The sequence below is a fragment of the Corvus moneduloides genome, chromosome 3, assembly GCF_009650955.1.
Source record: "Corvus moneduloides isolate bCorMon1 chromosome 3, bCorMon1.pri, whole genome shotgun sequence".
Lineage (NCBI taxonomy): Eukaryota > Metazoa > Chordata > Aves > Passeriformes > Corvidae > Corvus > Corvus moneduloides.
In genome coordinates this window covers 61504754-61519735 of record NC_045478.1, presented here as the reverse complement: position 1 = coordinate 61519735, position 14982 = coordinate 61504754, and the positions used below count along the sequence as shown (strand labels likewise).

At 36.5% G+C, this 14982-nt stretch overlaps 1 protein-coding gene across 1 annotated transcript in view; it reads right to left on the bottom strand.

Annotated features, from left to right (window-relative positions):
* Positions 1-14982, bottom strand: part of ESR1 (estrogen receptor 1) — a 162985-nt gene that overhangs the window by 15007 nt on the left and 132996 nt on the right. Inside the window, 1 exon segment of the mRNA XM_032101883.1 lies at positions 11130-11268. Within this exon segment, the coding sequence (XP_031957774.1) occupies positions 11130-11268 (139 nt within the window).

Below are 14982 nucleotides of genomic sequence, written 5' to 3'. Positions count from 1 at the left end.
GGAAAATGCAAATGAAATTTCAAATTAATAGACTGTAATTTATAACACAAAACAGACTGGGCATGTCCTAATTTCATTTTGACAAGAAACCTACCAGTATAGAGACACCAGCCTCAAGTCTGTATTAAGACTTGCTGTTGAGAACCTGTAGCTGATGTCTGAACCCACACCAGACCCTCAGACAAACCAGACATCTTCCCTTCTGATTGCAGACTGAGAAACTTCTTTGCAACTCTCAATCACGTCTAAACCAAAAACTGAGTCAAAGAAGGAGTGGGAGTATCTGTGAACAGTTGTGCACCCATTTCCTTAGAAGTTCAAATCCCTTTGAAGTTTAATTTGGTGCTTGAACTAAAATCTACATTTCCCTTGTCCAAAGCAGTGTCTGTAGATCAGTGACTGTGGAATATGAAAGAAGTTCTTTCAGCTGCTTTCAAAGCAGGACAATATGGAGAAAACAAAGTGAGAGACACTCCCTTAAAACACTCACTAGGTTAAACTACAGCAATGTTTGAAAACCTGGGGTCTCAAGCAAGTTTTCCAGTAACTGTTACAACATCACACATTAGCTGATTTTTCTGTCAGAAAGACATGATCCAGCCTTGGGAATGGAAGTAGTAGAAATGTATGTTTAATAAGGAGAATGGGTTGCCCCTCCTCACTTCAGGTCCCTATGGACTACCAGGCAGTTGCATGCTGAGCACTCCTGAGAACTGCTTAATTTTTCCTAATCCTTTCACTAGCATTTAGCTCAGAGCTAGATTTCCATTGTGTGGCAGGCAGCTGGTCACTGCAACATTTGGCAATTCAACTTCTACGGACTTTTCCTTCTTTAAAAAAATTTGATGAAGAAATTGTGGTTTAAACTATGGTAGCATTTGTGTATGACCAGCAACTTTGGTATTTCACGTATTAGGTTCCCACAGATGATGGTAACAAGTGCAGTGTAAAATGTAAAATCTGAAAAACTGAATTGGGTGTATTCAAGTATATTCCACCTCTGTTTAGACATCAAGAAAATCAACAAAGTTCAAGTATATTTAATAGCATCACTGTCAAATAAAAAACTCAAAATCAGACAGAAGATAATGAACAATTGCTATTAGCTCAAAATAATTTCTATGTGCTAAAATTTAAATCATATGGAAGTAAAACACACATTAATTTTTACATCGGGACAAGTTCTGATGCTTCTGATACACTATATTTGCCTACAACTAGAGAAAGATTAATTTCCTCTCTACAGAGTTTAGCACAGAGGACTAGAATCCTTTAGTAGTTTTGCACTAACTTAAATAATGCCCCCATAAAGGTAAGTTTAAGAATTTAGTATTTCAGGATTTTGCAGAAATGAAAAGTTTCTGTGGACCATAAGACAAATGACTCATATTAGATAAACCCCTCATCTTCATGTCTGAGTGCTGTCACTCAGTCATATCTGTCATATTTGTTTGGTTCTTAGAACCTACAAAACTACTGCAGCCAGTAGTTCAAAGTATTACTCAGTCTGAAAAAAATTGCAAAATTTTTATGTCTAAGTTAAATCATTTGAATTAAAGGTCTTAAGTGACTGCATAGAAGTTCTATATGCATGAACTTTAGTAGGTCTATAGAATCACAGCATCATTCAGGCCAGAGGGCAATTCAGGATGACTTTAGTCCAAACTCCCACTTAAAGTGGGGTCAGCTCACTCAAGGCTTTATGTAAGGCTGGTCTTGAAAATCTCCAATGATGGAGACTGCACAACCTCTCTCAGCTTAATTATTTTCATCCTCGTGCTTTTTTCCTCCCCTATATCTAGTCAAAACCTCCTCTGCTTCAATTTATTACTCCTGTTTGTCAGTCTCCCATCAGGCATTTTAACAAAGAGCTTTGATAACCTCCTTGTAGATTGTAGGTTAGGCTGACTTAAAAGCCCTTTCTCCTCCAGGCAGAACAAATCCACTTCTCCCAGCCATAAAGCATGGAGTCTGGCCTTGGTGGCTCTCCACTATGTTTACTGAAGTTTATTAATACATTTCCTGTAATAAGCAGCACAAAGCTGGATGTGGTATTCCAGATAATGAGTGCCAAATAAAAGCAGGATAATGGCTTTCCTCCCTCTAATGCCTACGCTACCACTGATAGTGGTAGCAGTACCAGGGCTATTCCACTGTATGTAGGAATAAGAATCTAGATTTTATTAAAGTCTTGGGAAAAACCTAGACACCAGGACTGCCTTTTACAGAAGCACAGGGTCAAGTAAAAATTAATAATGAAGGGTGCTTGGGTGAAGGGAACAGGGACTCAAGGACTCAATAGATGTTCTCATCAAACTTTTCATTCAAAGGGAAACACAAAATAAGACAGATGCACCCATCAAAACAAAGTCTGACTGTGTATTTATCTCTCTGCCTTCTTTTACTGTGGTACTTCATTTGGTGAAAAGGGACTACCAAGAACAGATGGGATCCACAAGGCTAGGAGAGAGAATATCACCTTCACAAATGGACTTAGTAACTTGGTCATGTCATGAAGCCTCTAAAGGATGTGTTTCCTTGTCACAGGATGTGTTTCCTTATGAAACGGGGGAGGTATCACCGAGAGAAAACTGCAAGGACAATATTCACACCCCCAGTCAGGAAGGAGGACCTTCACAGACTTAACTCAAATGCCTGTTCTCTGACACAGGAGGAGAATAGTAAGTGTGCACACAGACTTCCAAACAATAGATGACCTTTATATACATTAATGTATTCTATATAAACCAGTTCTATTAATAGACATTGATAAAAGCTTTCTTCTCCAATGTAAAGCAATGCACTAAAACAGCTTAAGGAAGTGGGATGTCAGGAAAGCTCCATCTGTAAGGTTTAAAGACCAAATCAAGAACATCTATCGGGATGCTTTAAATGCTGCCAGACAGTCTTTACAGGGCTATTTAACTAACAGAGGATTCCACCAGATCATTATCTGCTTTATCAGTCATTAAAAGATGAGGAAATTGTTATCAGCAGAGAAATTTTACTTCAGACCATCCTGCATTTAACCAGTAATACCAAGGGATTGTGGAAAAGGCTGGGGGAAAAGTAAGCAGGAAAAAAATTAAAATCTGAAAAAAATTAACCCCAAAGCTCTAGAACAAAACAGCAATCTGCAAAGAACAGGAGTCAAAGAAAAAGCAGAAGCTACCAAGTGTAAAGTAAATCACAGTATCAGATGCAAATCCTTCTGTTAAAGAGAAATACCTATTGTTCTGTCAGTATCCAGGAGATTAAATAGCATTTTGCTTTGGAAAAAATGTTGTTTAAATCACAGCAATCAAGCTTGTACCTTCACAAAAATCAACCATTAAGTGGTAGGTGGTCATGAAGTTGTGAGCTTCAGAAAGGGACAGATTAATTATATACAGGGCTTGTTCTATATTTCTGTTGTGTTGTTTTCTGTGTGGTTTTTTGGTTTGGGGGTTTGGGGTTTTTTAATTGACGTGTTCATAAGCCTTTAGAGGTAGCAACATCTTTTGCTCATCCCATGTCTCCCTGAATACTGGCTTTCAGTTAACACACCCTGGGGAACTTAATAGACTACAGTCAATGGCTGGTATTACAACCTCCTCTTCCTGGAGTGTACTGTCAAGAGCCCTTTGTTTCTTATTCAATATAAGCTTAAGAACAAAGATTTGGGTCAATTGCTGGCTAAAATGTATTCAAAAGTTATAAAATTAGGCCAAGATTTAGAAGTCATCATTGACAAATATTGGCAATAAATATGAAGTAGCACATTCATCAATAAAACATAAATAAATAAAAATCTATTTTAAAGTTATTTTCACCTAGAGTTAGTCACAGAATACCAGAGCTGCTGATACTGCATAGATTGTCTGGAAATCATCTAGTTCAGTGGCCCTGCTCAGACCTATATATTGTTGGGTTTTCAGTATCTCTGAGGATTGAGACTCCAAAACCTCTCATCCTGTCACTGAGGAGAATCTTCCATTGCCTTCTTCATTTCCCTACCTTCATCAGATATTTATCAGATCTGAGTCTTCTCAGACTCTCCTTGTATGAGAGTTGTTCCAGTCCATTCTTTGTGGCCCTTCGCTGGTCTCAGTCCAATATGTACCTGTCTGTCTTGTACGGAGTAACTCAGAACTGGACACAGAACTCCAGTTTGCCACAGCATGTCTGAGCAGTGAGAGATCATCACCCACCTTTTCCTAATGCAGTCTGGGAGTGGAGAACTGCTGGCTCAGAGGGCACCCAGTTGTGCTGAATTCCCAGAAAATGTATGGAATTTCCCCCACCATGGTGTCCTGGAGGCAATTCTGTATTTATTTACATGCACATGCTTAGGGAGGTTTCCCACTAGTAAGTTTTGCTGATTATGTCTTTCCTGTCCACATCATCCTGGTTTAAAGCTTCCTCACCAGGTTGGCCAGTCTGTGGAAATCATGCTTTTGCCCCACTTTATGGTATTGATTTCATCTCTTCCTAGACATCCTTGATCCTCACAGCAGGTTCCATGATAAAAAAGTTGAATCCCTGTTGTTGACACCAGCTATGCAACCAGTTGTTGCCCTGCAGGATCTGTCCATTCTGCCTCAAGACCTTTCTCCTCAGCAGCCCCCATGGACTGGACCACCTGGGCTTCCACATGCTTGGCACTTGCCCTTAGAGCCAGGAAGCCAACCAAGTGTCTTTCCTGACTGGATGACCAGAGGATCATCCACCTAGGTAGAGATAGGGTAAGAGTACACTAAACATTTGAGCAGTGGTCAATTAGGTCTGAAACACAGAGACAATGAGCTACTAAGTACCTTTAAAAGATTTTTCTCTTTGTAAAATATGATGTGAAATGGATCCACAAGCATGCCAGATAGGAAAAAATCCCTAAAATGCTGCTATAATAGTTCTAAGAAAACTGATCATTTTTTGGTCACATTTAAGGCATTTAGATTAGAAAATTATTATAAAGGCTCTCCATTTGGGAATAATTAAGCTACAATAATTGGCCAAAGAAAAGTTATTCTGATTTACAGGAGAGTCTTTTTTCCTTTAGTTTATATTCAGTATGAATCACCATAAACCCAAAAAGCATTTCAAAATTCTCTTCATGTCAGAAATGCAAAGAAAGTTTGATTGTGTAATTAAACAGCATCACAACACAATGTGGCCTAGAACTGGGGCCTAAGCTTCCAAGGTCAGGGTTCTTAGATGAACACGTAATCTCATAATTTGTGTAGGCACAATCTTGAACCCAGAATTATTTCATTTTCTCTGAAAACTTCTTTCCCGTGCCTATAAATCCCCCAGGGAATCTAGCAGTTGGAAACTGTGAAGATGCAAAGATCATAATGAGAGGGGGCTTTCCTTTTTTGGTTTTTTTTTTCAAGAATTCATCACTTTGAACATCACCCAGAATTTCCCCAGACTCTGGAAAAATCTTCCTGATTTTACATTTCAGTTGTTCGAGTTACAGAATTGCTCAGTCTTTGAATTTTGCTCAGAGACAGTAAAGACTGATCCCAAATAAATAGACATTCATATTTCATTCTTTTAAGTTTTATAATTCTGTCTCTTGTAATAGGTTGGGTTTTGGTTTTTTTTTCATTCTACAGGGTCTACAGTACAGTAATACATCTCAAAATCAAACCATGAAGTGAAAGATGAAAGAGAAATTTAATTTCTTGAAGAGATTACTTAACTCTCTACAAATTAATCCATTCAGCTCTATCAAGTAAGTAGCCTAGTGACAAGATGATTTTTTGAGCTGGGTTTTCTGGATGGAATCTATTGCTGTTAAAGATGAAAAGTAAATGTACAACTGCTTTTCAAATCCATTTGGAAGGGCAAATTTGGATATACTTGTTGCCTATGGGCTTTTCCAATTTGAAATAAATACAAGCAGAAGGTCACTAAAGAAGCATCCTGAATCAAGCACTTATGATCACTTTGCTTCAATTTTTCTAATAAATCAATGGTAATTACTGCATCCACAATTACACACTGCCAAATGAAATGTTGTGCATTTACTCAAGTGACAGACAAGTGTGGTGTCCTCAGACATTTGGAACAAGTTGAGGGACTAGTAAAACATACTCAGATTTCATCTTGATGCTCTTCTATTGTATCTAATTTTCTGTCTGACAAAATATCTGCATAAATAACTTAAAACATTATTTTCAGATATAGTGAGAAAAGTTCAGAAAAATAGCCATGAAAGCAGTAAATTATTCAGCTATCCTGTCACACAGTGAATGCTGTAAGACTTTTTGCTATTTGTGTTAGTTGCAGTTTAAAGAGATCCACGGCCTCCTGCCATTGCTCAATACAAAAGTCAGTAAAAGGCAAAGTCTTCAGTTTATTCAGAGAGAATGAAAAATCTTCATCAAGCACTGGAAGTGGAAGTGAGTAAGTTTCCCAATTAAAGTGGAAGTGGAAGTGAGTAAGTTTCCCAACCCTGAAAAACAGACTACCTTTCTCCACAAAACAAAGGAAAAAACCTGATAGAAACATGGAAATACTGACTACATTGAACTGAGATTTTGTAAGTGCCTAGACAGATTTTTTTTCTGCAAGAGATTTTTTACAATTGTGATAAGAAAATAACAGTAGAAAAGAACATGAAGACAGCCGTACTGTCTTGTATCAAAGGTAAATTTAGCTGTGGGCTAAGCACACAGGCATTTGGATCTGTGCGTTTCAAGTGACTACCTCTAGTGCTGGGCTGGAAGAGGTAATATGGATTATCTCATGTCTTCTCAACATGTTCATGACTTTATACAACTCCTGTCATCTTTACTTTGTTCCCCTTCTTCTAATGAGCATCACAGGCAGAGAAGTCAGTCTATTTAGTTATTCTTTGTAGCAAAGCTCATATCTCTATTTAATTGCCTGTGCAACACCTCTGGGTACCTCTTCTATTCTTTAAATATTACTGTCAAGACAAAGAAAATCAGAAAGGCACAGTTTTCCAAGCACAGATGAAACACAGAATTAAACAGAGGAATGACAATGATCTGTATTATCTCTATTTCCTGTTGTAAAGATTCTTGGGGAGAAGGAAAGCTGCAGTCTCATTACTTTTTGACTACTGGCAAACAAAGAACTGCTGGTTTTATAGAACTAATTGCTGGTAACAGTGAGATGGAAAGATCAACTCAGAATTATTATTCTCCTATATACATTAGTTCACTCCTGTCTACATAAAATTTGGAACTTGTTTAATACTTTTTGGAAATCCAGCAAGATGTCTCTCATCTATTTGCTTGTTAATTTCTTAAAGGACTTCAGTGTATTCATGGCTTCCTCTACCAAAATGCATGGTGACTGTTTTATGTCATGTTCATTCAACTTCAGCCAATTCTCTTCTTTAGATGGCATCCCATCAGTTTCTTTACTGTGGTCACCAGGCTTCCTTTTTAAAATGCAGCACTGCATTTCCCATTTTGCTGGTACTGAGAATGTTTCAAGTGAGATTCAGCAATCCAGCTACTTCTTTCATGAGTTTCTCTATAATTATGTTTCAAGCCTTTGAGTAACCTGGGATCAGCATGATATGTGAATGCAACAAATCCTGTAAAAATATAGTAAAATATGACTTTCTTATTCCTGAAGAAACATTACATTTTCTTCAAAATTATAAACAGCCTACTGTCAGGCCTGACAAACTTCAACCCTGGTCTAATGACATTTTTAAAGCCTAGTTTCTTGGGAACCCTCCAGACAGGAAACATCTGGTTTGTCCCACTAGGAACCTAAGCCTTTACTTCTAAATTTGCCTTATACAATATACTAATTTTTAAAAACAGAATATAAAAGACTTGAATTTATTCTTTGATTTTATTAGGTACTGTACATCATTGCAAGCACTGTGAGTGTGCCATTGTATTTTCTGATTGAGCCTGTTTTTCTAATCTGTAATTATTGTCATTTGAGCTTTTTTAATGGCAGAAGTTGTACACTGTAAAAATCTACCAGTTCTATGTAACTGGCAGGCTCTTAAAATTCCTGATTTTGAACCAAGACTCAAGTGTTTAGGTAATGCGTTAACAGAATAAGAAAGGGTGCATTACTTCATGAAATACACTGTCTAATTGCAATGCAGACTGGGAACAAAAAGAGATAATGTGATTATATTCATCCATACAGAAGAAAGCAGTCTACACATACTGGCAACTTAATTGTTGTGTAATTATTTTCTTATAGGCAGAGAAAAATTTTAAAAAGGAACACAGAATTAATAACTAAGGGTTGCTGTACAGATATTTTCAAGGAGTCTTCCAAGTGTGAATTGTTGCAAAGGAAAGTTAAAGAAGTATCTATTTGAAAAGGTAACTGGTTGACTCTCATAAAATTAGAAAAGACAGTTTCTAAAAGATCTTCAGAGACAAGACAAGCATATGTGTAATATGACCCAAGTAGGAGGAGTGAGTTGGGAGAAGAAAGATCACATTTTTAAAAAAAAAACAGCAAAGCTGAAATGTTATTTTTATGACATTTCAGATAGATTTTAACAAGACAAGGCTGTATTTATCTAGCCAAAAGGCAAAAAAGTTGTATAATAAAATTTGGTGTCAGCTAAGCTTTATGAACAGATGTATACAAATGACTACCTATATCCAAGGTCCTTGACAGAAAGAATCTGTTAGAATCAGGATAAGCCTGAGTGCAAAAAAGGAAAGGGATGCTCAAATCAGAGAGGATGTCTGCAACAGAATGATCAGAGAGATCTAGAGGTGTGCGCAAAATGTGGCAAAGCTCTGTAATAAAAATACTGAATTTTCACTAAATATGGAAGTGTTGGACGGAACTCTGAGCAACCCCGTCTAGTGGAAGGTGTCCCTGCCCATGGAAGGGGGATTGGAACTAGGGATCTTTAAGGTGCCTTCCAACCCAAACCACTGTATGATTCTGTGAATGTTGGCACTACTGTGGTATTTGCCCAAACACTTGATGAAGTGGAAGGACTTCATTGAGTTAAAGAGTCCTTGAATCAGTGTCTGTCCTCTCAAACCTGACAAACAATGTATTTTTGCTCTATAAAATTCTCAAAAGGCAATTCGCCTAAATCAAATTAACACATCAAAATATTGTTACTACTAATTAACTAGTAAATTAAGAATTATTTAACTGATTAGCATATCACTGCTTCCCAGAGTCAAGAAATTTATTATTTTACTATCTGCAAATATCCCTACCAAGTGGAGTGAGGCAAGTATATGATGACTTAGACAAATGTTTATTATTTGAAAATTAGAAGATGTATTAGATCTACACTTTTCCAGGCTTGATTAAAACTCAGAAAACAAAGGGCCCTAACATAATATGTGGTTCTAGTCGCATGCAATTGTTTCTTTTAATCCAACAGTTGGCTTAAAATTGTGTGAATCAACTGCTCAAACTCCATTTTACTCAGAGCATGGGGATTTCAAGTTGAGGAAGACCAAAATTTCAAGTGTTTCCCTAGCTCTTTGTTTGTTTATTTTTTTAGCTAAGATCAGGAAAAAATATCATCTGGCTATCTCTGCTCTTCAGTTTTCAATTTTTTCTCACAACCTGAATTATGTAATGCGGAACAGGTGGCTTGGTCTTTAGAAGCTATATTGCAATTTATAGTAGTTTTCAATGAAATACTATATTTACTTTCCTAGCATAGTAAATTTTAGTTCTTCTGTTCACTTAAAATAATTTTAAAACTGTTGTGGGTTTTTGTGAAGACTGTACTTAAATTTAGACAAACATATTTTCTGTACATAAAATGAGAATGTATTTTATACTTATCCAGTTCCACAGCTCACAGATCATATGCTTACACAAGTGGAATAGGGTTTTTCCCAAGGCAATAAATATTTCTCTATTACTATGAAATATTATATTTTACCCTGTTAGGCATTATCATTTGTATTTTACTAAAATGCTAGAAGTAAATCCTAGGGGTTTCTTTTTGCAAATAGAAGGCAGGGAATCAAAGGATTAACACTGCACGAATGCAACCATAAAAACTCGGTACCCCACAGTCAACAGAGCACGTTGATCATAAGACATTTCTCTGCTAATAAGAATTTTGATTAATTTACACAGCTGGTGGCTGCAGTAGCTGAAGGCACTGCCCTTGACTTTCTGTTGCCACCCCTCTGCCCCTGCAGCTACGTGATGAAGTCAGAGCTTGCCCAGCTCTCAGCTGCCTCGCTCCATCTCAGCTCAGCTCTTCTGCCACTTCCAGTTTAGAGGAAGTTGCCAAACTCTGCCCTGAAGTGACTGGTGTGCACACAGCAGCTCTCCCTGACAACTCTGTTATGTGGGCAGTAGTCTTCAGCTAAGAGGACCACCAATAGCTAAGGTGACCCCACCTTAAGCAACTTTTCCTGAAAACTTTAACTGAAATTTGTCATGAAATTCTTCCCATGACTAGGAAAAAGAGACCTTGAGTTTACATTAAGACAGTATAAAATATGTTTTAAATTATCAGTCTTCCTGCTTTTATTGCGAAGACTGCCAGCTGAAATCCAGGATATTGTTGTATGGCAGAGATGCATATTTTTCTCTCTCAGAAATACTTAGCATATTAGCAAGACTGGCTAAAAAAAAGGCTTAGTGAAGGAAGCAAGTATGTGTTTGACATATTTGCCTCCACTTTTCACGAGGAAAGAAAACCCCCAAACTTAATATATTCTCTATAAATAAATAAGATTGTGATTGAGATTCCCTGAGGATTTTCTTCCAAAAAATTTGGCTGGCTGCTTGGATAAATTCATTCTAACTAAGAAAAACTAGGAGGATTTTAAATAAACAAAAATAACTATCTGAATTAAATTAGTAGTGTTCAGTTTTTAATCTAAATTACTTCTGCAACAAACAGTACAGATTATAAGAGAAATTTACTGCTGCCTTTGAAAGAAAGTACTTCAATGAATTTCAGATGTGTTACTTGTCTAATAAATGACCAGTATCAAATTCCTGAGCATTTCTAGGTTTTTTAGAGTTCGTTTTCCAGTCTCACCTACTATAAGCCTGCTTGACATACGAAGGACTGTCAAACTGTAGTATCATTGAGATGATATCATGAGCTAAAAATTAATCTGAAATTAATCTAAAAATTAAGTAGAAATAAATTAACTTAAATAATTCACAGCAACATGCAGACTGACCTGTCCAGCAACAGGTTAGGTGCAAACAAAAGCTTTCCTGGGTGTTCCATGGAGCGCCAGACTAAGCCGATCATCAATATCTCTAACCAGGCACATTCCAGTAGATGAACCTGATCATGGAGTGTTAAATCCACAAAACCTGAAAAAATAAATAGAAGACAGTAAAAACACCCCAGTTTTGTAAGTGGAACAACATTATTCAGAGAACTAGGCTAAAAAGTGAATTAGAGCCGGATAATCAAAAAGAACAATAAAACAGACATTTGTTCTCTTTATATTTTGGGCTGAGTTTTGTCCACTGGGGTTCCATGCTAAAGAACAGTCAGAACTTTCTAGCCTACTGTTTTTGTGCTGGCTGTACCCTACCCAAAAATAAAGGCAAGAGCCTGGACAGCACCTCCATCCCCACACCTGTTGCCAGGGGCCTGGGAATCCAGGTGCACGCTGCAGAAAGGGATCTGTCTGCTCCAGCGCCACACGGCCTGGGGTGAGGTGGAGGCAAAATGGAAAAATCCCTGCTACAAAATGAATTGACAGCTCTAATCAGCTAGCCCCAGGCCAATTCTCTTGGTGGAATGCTGTTTTACAGACTCAAGGACAATTCACCATACTGCAAGTGCAGTACCTGTATGGAAGAGGGACCAACAAAGCATTTCATATAAATTAGGGAGCAAATGCTTATCTTTGCACAATCAGAGTTCACTGACGAAACACCTGTTTGTATTCCTACTGGACTACAGAACATGGAGGAAGGAAGTACTTTGTATTTAAACACTAGAAACAACTAATGCAAAATAAGAGATGGCTTATAACAATACTACAAAAAATGAAAAACAATAATGATGAAGGTAGATATGAAACCATAACCACAGTGGTCCTTCCTGTGTTCATTTCACGCAACAGATTGAATTATTCTCTGTTTTGAATTCTCACTTTTCAAAAATGTTATTTTCAATCCAAAAATATAACCAATGTGGAGATTGCATAATACAATTTATTAGATCTTGCATAAGTTATTCTTTGAAATTAGAATGAACTTCTTAAAACACAATGTGCAGATGATGCCTTAAAACAGATCTTATTTCTCTTTTGCTCAGTGTTACAAGTGAAACACATTACTGAAACTTGCCATAATTTTTTGGTAATTGTAATGATTTATACTAATATTCAGAATACAGGTTACATGGTAAACTACCTTACCAGCCCTAAAATGACTGGGATTTTCCTTCTGTTGTGTCCTCTCTACAGATATATACTAAGTCAGTTTTGAGGAATATACATGACATACACTTAAGTATTATCTTGAGAAAAAAGAAGAAAAAAGGCACATATTTTACAAGTTAAATGTTGTGCTAGGAAATACATTTTTCAAATAAGAAAGAGGTAGAGAATAAAGAAAATACAGTTCATAATAACTGAGAAAATATTGTTAAGTTTGGTAAAACAGTTGTGGATATAATTATTTTTAAAAATATCTGAGAGAGCTAAGCAATCTAGTGATAAGAAATCATCCAAGAAAAGGAAACAGCTTTGACATGTTTGAAATAAAACCCACCTATCAATCATTGGAAGTGAATTTAGGCAGTTGCAATACCTGATGTTTTTATGGAAGTATTAACAATAGAGGAAAGAAATAATTGCTTTTTTCTGTATTTTTCCTTTATTACCAAGTACATAAAATTATTTTCAGACTTCAAAGACTGATGAAATGGCACTTGCCTGAGTCACCAAGCAGCTTGAACAATAGAGCTGAAACTTAAAAGAGCAACATTCTTAACTACAAAGCATTGGTTACAGCACTCAAGAACATAATTGGCAGAAAGAAAATGTCTGTATATGGAGAACAAATAATAAACAACAGGTTTCCTATTAAGTATTTCCTTAAAATGATAATACATAATAATTGCCTTGATGGTTTTTTAGGTGGCACTGTAAATTTATTATCTTGCTGTTGATAAAACTAGCTAGTTAGTTTAGCTGGTAAAACTAAATGTCCTGCCCAGAAAAGCTGTGGATACCCATCCCTGGAAGTGCTCAGTGCCAGGATGGAAGGGATTTTGAACAAGCTGGTCTAGTGGAAGGTGTCTCTGCCTGCTGCAAGGGGGCTGGAACTAGGTGGTCTCTAGGTCCCTTCCAACCCAAATAATTTGATGGTTCTATAAAATAATAGATTTGATGAAACAAGGTTCCATGAGATATTTGATGCTGTAAAAGCATGCAACACATTAACTGAATGAAAATACTTTAAATTTCACATTTCAGTATGGGAAAAGGGTAATGAACTGAACTGAAGTATTTCTTAAGGAAGGACATACAGTTTACTTCTTTACCATAGATAATTTTTAATGATGACACAGAAAAAACAGAAGTCATAGTTCAGATGTTCTGTTGGCATGTGGGAAACATCTAATGAAGACAATGAACTTTATAAAAAGCCAGGGAAACTCTGAGAGTGTAAGAAAGTTGAGTTACCTTGGTATTACACGAATCTGATAACCATCCTGCAAGTGGGATGAGAAGTTAGACTGAATGGTACAGAAAGGTCAAAATGAATGAAGCACTGAAAAATATGCCCTCTGGTGAGGAATAAGAGAAATTTAGTTACTCTTTGGGAAGCTAAATAGTCTAGAGAGGTTAAAGGACTGCAATGGATAAATATCCAGAGAAAAAGAGTAATGTAAAACATTACAAAGGATAATGACATAACAGAGAGAAGCCTATGCTGGAAGCTAAAGCAGCTCCAAGTCAGACTGCAAATTAGGGGGCTTTGTTAACAAGAGTAGTCATTATCTAAGCATCACATTAAATTTCCTTGAATTTTCTCTCATTTGAAACATTAATCAAGATTTAGCGATTTTTTTAAGACATACTCTTATTCAAGCAAGTTAATTCAGAATAATGTTACAGAAGGTTAAATTAAATTATGAATAAATCATTAGTCAGTCCATCATGTAGAGCATGCTGCACATTAGTGTTGCTGAAATTATGTGTAGTTGTGCACATAATTCTCAAATTTCAGTACTCCTTTAATGTTGGAAAGTTTTGAAAATTATTCACAAAGTATTTTTTAATTCTAAATTTTTGATTACCGTGCTTCAAGGAAGAAGAAAGATATTCACTTCAGTGTTGATAAATTAATTAGTTGCAGTTTGGATATAACCTACATCTCACTCCATATACCAGACTGACCAATTTCATGAACTTATATCAATCAATATCAATAACCTAGATTGCCACTAGTCCATTCTATCCAACATATATCATATGTTCAGCAGGAGAAAGATGCTTAGAGAACAAAAGCCATGCCTAGACCATTCCTTGTTTTTCAAACACAGGTAAGTTAACAGCGTTTCCAAGTGATTGCAAACAACGAACACAAAAAAATGTTCCACAAATTCTTGTATGAATAAGGAAATCTGAACTTCTGAAAAGCCAGAATGATATTCAGAGTAAATCTCTGTAACCTGGGAATTTGAGCAACACAAGGACTACTGGAAATGGTATTCAGTAAAGCACACAGGCTTGAGAAAATTGGTTTATGCCCTAAGTTGTTTGATTACAGTAAGGAACAACATAAAGCTCAGATGATTTTCATTTACTGCTAATGTAACATACATTGTGCACCCTTCACTTCTCTGAAATAACCACTACCAACACATGTATACATATGTGTATATATTTGTGTCAGATTTTACCAATCATTTTGAAACTAATAAATTCATCATTTGCCTCAGTGACTTTTGACCAAATAAGTAGCTACCTGTTTTATGAGAAACAATTTCCATAGCAATTACCATTCTCTGAGACCCAATATCCAGTGTCATTGCAGATTCAATCCTTCAACAGTAAGTCC